This window comes from Solanum tuberosum, unplaced genomic scaffold (assembly GCF_000226075.1).
Source record: "Solanum tuberosum cultivar DM 1-3 516 R44 unplaced genomic scaffold, SolTub_3.0 scf00539, whole genome shotgun sequence".
NCBI classification, from domain to species: domain Eukaryota; kingdom Viridiplantae; phylum Streptophyta; class Magnoliopsida; order Solanales; family Solanaceae; genus Solanum; species Solanum tuberosum.
In genome coordinates this window covers 107,485-110,217 of record NW_006239458.1, presented here as the reverse complement: position 1 = coordinate 110,217, position 2,733 = coordinate 107,485, and the positions used below count along the sequence as shown (strand labels likewise).

At 34.9% G+C, this 2,733-nt stretch overlaps 1 protein-coding gene across 1 annotated transcript in view; it reads right to left on the bottom strand.

Annotated features, from left to right (window-relative positions):
- Nucleotides 1–1,080, bottom strand: part of LOC107058527 (DNA topoisomerase 6 subunit B-like) — a 9,805-nt gene extending 8,725 nt beyond the window's left edge. Inside the window, exon 1 of the mRNA XM_015304346.1 lies at nucleotides 1,047–1,080. Coding sequence (XP_015159832.1) covers nucleotides 1,047–1,080 — 34 coding nt within the window. The remainder of the gene's footprint in view (nucleotides 1–1,046) is intronic.
- Nucleotides 1,081–2,733: the final 1,653 nt, after the last annotated feature.

Sequence of the window (2,733 nt, the reverse complement as noted above, 5' to 3'; positions counted from 1 at the left end):
CCCCCCCCATTTAGAAACTTTGTTGGTCCTCAAGAAAAGACAATAACACAAGAGGCTCTTATTTCAAGACAACACAAATCAATTTCCCTTTCTCAATTAAGCACAAAGGTAATGGCTTTGGTTGGTAATAACAAATAGTCCACATGCAAACTTTTCGCAAGACAAATCCTCTCATTCTCATGAAACATTTTCAAAAACCAAGAATCATTTAAGTGACAACAACTCAAACTCAAGAAATGACTCAACTCATTAACTCTTTCACATGCTCACTTGACTCAATTAGGAATTTTCAAAATCACCACTTTTTCAACTTGCATGCCCTCACAAGAAAGAAGTGTCCCAAAACCACACACACATATAAACAAGACAAGGGACAAAGATACAACACTCACACTCACAAACAATCATCTCATGCACACAAATGTCACACATATAAACAAGACAAGGGACAAAGATGCAACACTCACACTCACAAAGAATCATCTCAAGTACACAAATGTCACACCATAGGATTGCCCATATTTTCAATCAACATTTACTCAACTCCATTTGGTTAGAAATCTCAAAGGACTTTGTTAAGCTTGTAATATAGGCTTAGGGAAGGTTAGGATATCATTTAGGTATAAGTGACTACACCCTCCTTGAACATTATACAACAACTCATAATTTCCAACTTTCTCCACTTTTCAAACCCATGCACATTCCACACTATTTTTCATTTTTCTTTTCTTATTTCCACACTAGATTCCCCATATGCAACCATTTTCAACTTTTGGAGGACTCAAGTCTCATATATTCATTTTCTTTCTTTCCTTTTCAAAGGTTTTTCTTTCTTTAAGACTTTCCATACAACAACTCATCATTTCCAACTTCCTCCACTTTTCCAACCGATGCACATGCCAAACTATTTTTCATTTTTCTTTTCTTGTTTACACTCTAGATTCCCCACATGGAACCATTTTCAACTTTTGGAGGATTCAAGTCTCATTTATTCATTTTCTTTCTTTCTTTTTCAAAGGTTTTTCTTTCTTTAAGACTTTCCATACATCCCTCAATTTCTCTCTTCTTCTTTTTTTCCATTTTTTTATATCAACCCCTCATGTGGTAAAGCATCCCTTTAATGAATTTCCCATAACCACCCCAACTTAGGCTTTTAGCCTCAACTTTCAATACCTCAAGTTCAAGGAGAGAAGGGTTCAAAAGAAGGTTATTTTTACAAAAAAGGATAAGGCTTGTAATATGGTTGCCAATAAAAAGGATTAGGCTCAAAGGGGACAACTAAGGATATATTTAGTGCAAAGGTGGGATTTTTAGGCCAAGTGGACTTCAAGAACATCAAAGAAAGCCTAAGATCATTTCACCAACCAAACTCAATGAAGACCAACATTTCAAGACCAACTGGGCAAGTTCTAGGTGACAAAAGTGAACACAAGGCATTGTTCAACAACTCACCACACATGGCATGCAAATCAATCAAGATGATTCAAAATCTTACTTCCTTTTCAAAATACAAGTAGCATTGAACATTTTAACCGCTAACGAATCAAAAGTCTCAAAAAGAGTTGTAAGAGTTGTCACAAAATCATTCACAACATGCTCAACCTTTCAAAAACGGAGAGGTATGCTCAACACTATTCACATGCATGACTATGCTCTTAGTACCAACCATGACCATTAGCCATCAAGTACTAAATTCAGGTATTTGAAGTTAGACTTAGTTGTTTTTGCGTTACCTCAATCTTAAACAAGCTCAAGTCACATCTAATTGTACCATAATATAACTTATTTTTACAAAGAGAAAGAGGATACAGAACATTACATAACAACACCTCTTCCTCTCTTTTCTTCTTCTTCTTCTTTTGATGTGGTTTGACTACTTCATTAATCATGAGGACCTTGTGTCATCATTGCTGTGGAAAAATAAACTCTCCCCCTATTCCTCTCTTATCCCCCACCATAATTAAGTTCTTTATCTTCACTATAAGTAACCCATCCTCCTGTTGCACCTTTTTTTTTATGCTCAAACATGATTATAACACATAATATAATCTAATGTTCAGACCCTTCCCTTAATTTTTCCTATCTTTGTCTCCCAATTTAATTCTCTTAGTAAACATCAAAACGTACCATGCAGCATCAGATCATTTACAGTCACTTCATCACTTTTTCGATACAGATCTCAACATGCAATATACATACTAAAATAGCCAGGATACATGTACTCAGTACTAAAAAGAAGAATAAAGTAACTAAGATTTTGAGTTCTGCATTGAGAGTGTATTTATTGTGTATTATCATATTAAGTTGAATAAATCAGGATCAATTCAAGACACAAGCACTTAAATTAGTAATAATCAGCTTCGTGAAAGCCACTTGTAGTAGCAGAATACAAAATTCTGCTAGAATCCAAATCAACATTTCACCAGATTATAGACATCAAAATCAAACACAAATCTCTCATAATATACACACTTTTGCACACTAAAATTATAAAATAGACATCTATTTTCAAACTTGTACCAGATATTATCTCACGAATTTTATCGCACACTTTTACCTCCAGAGATGCCTCAGTAATCCCTATTGGTTGTATTTGTGGCTGAGTCGTCATTCCAGAACTACCACCTCCTCAAAAATTGCCACTTCCACAGCCTGGCCCGCCTTCTATCTCGTCCAATTTCTTTTATTTACCGCAACATCAGATAAAAATAAGAAAAGGAGAAGTATCAGAAT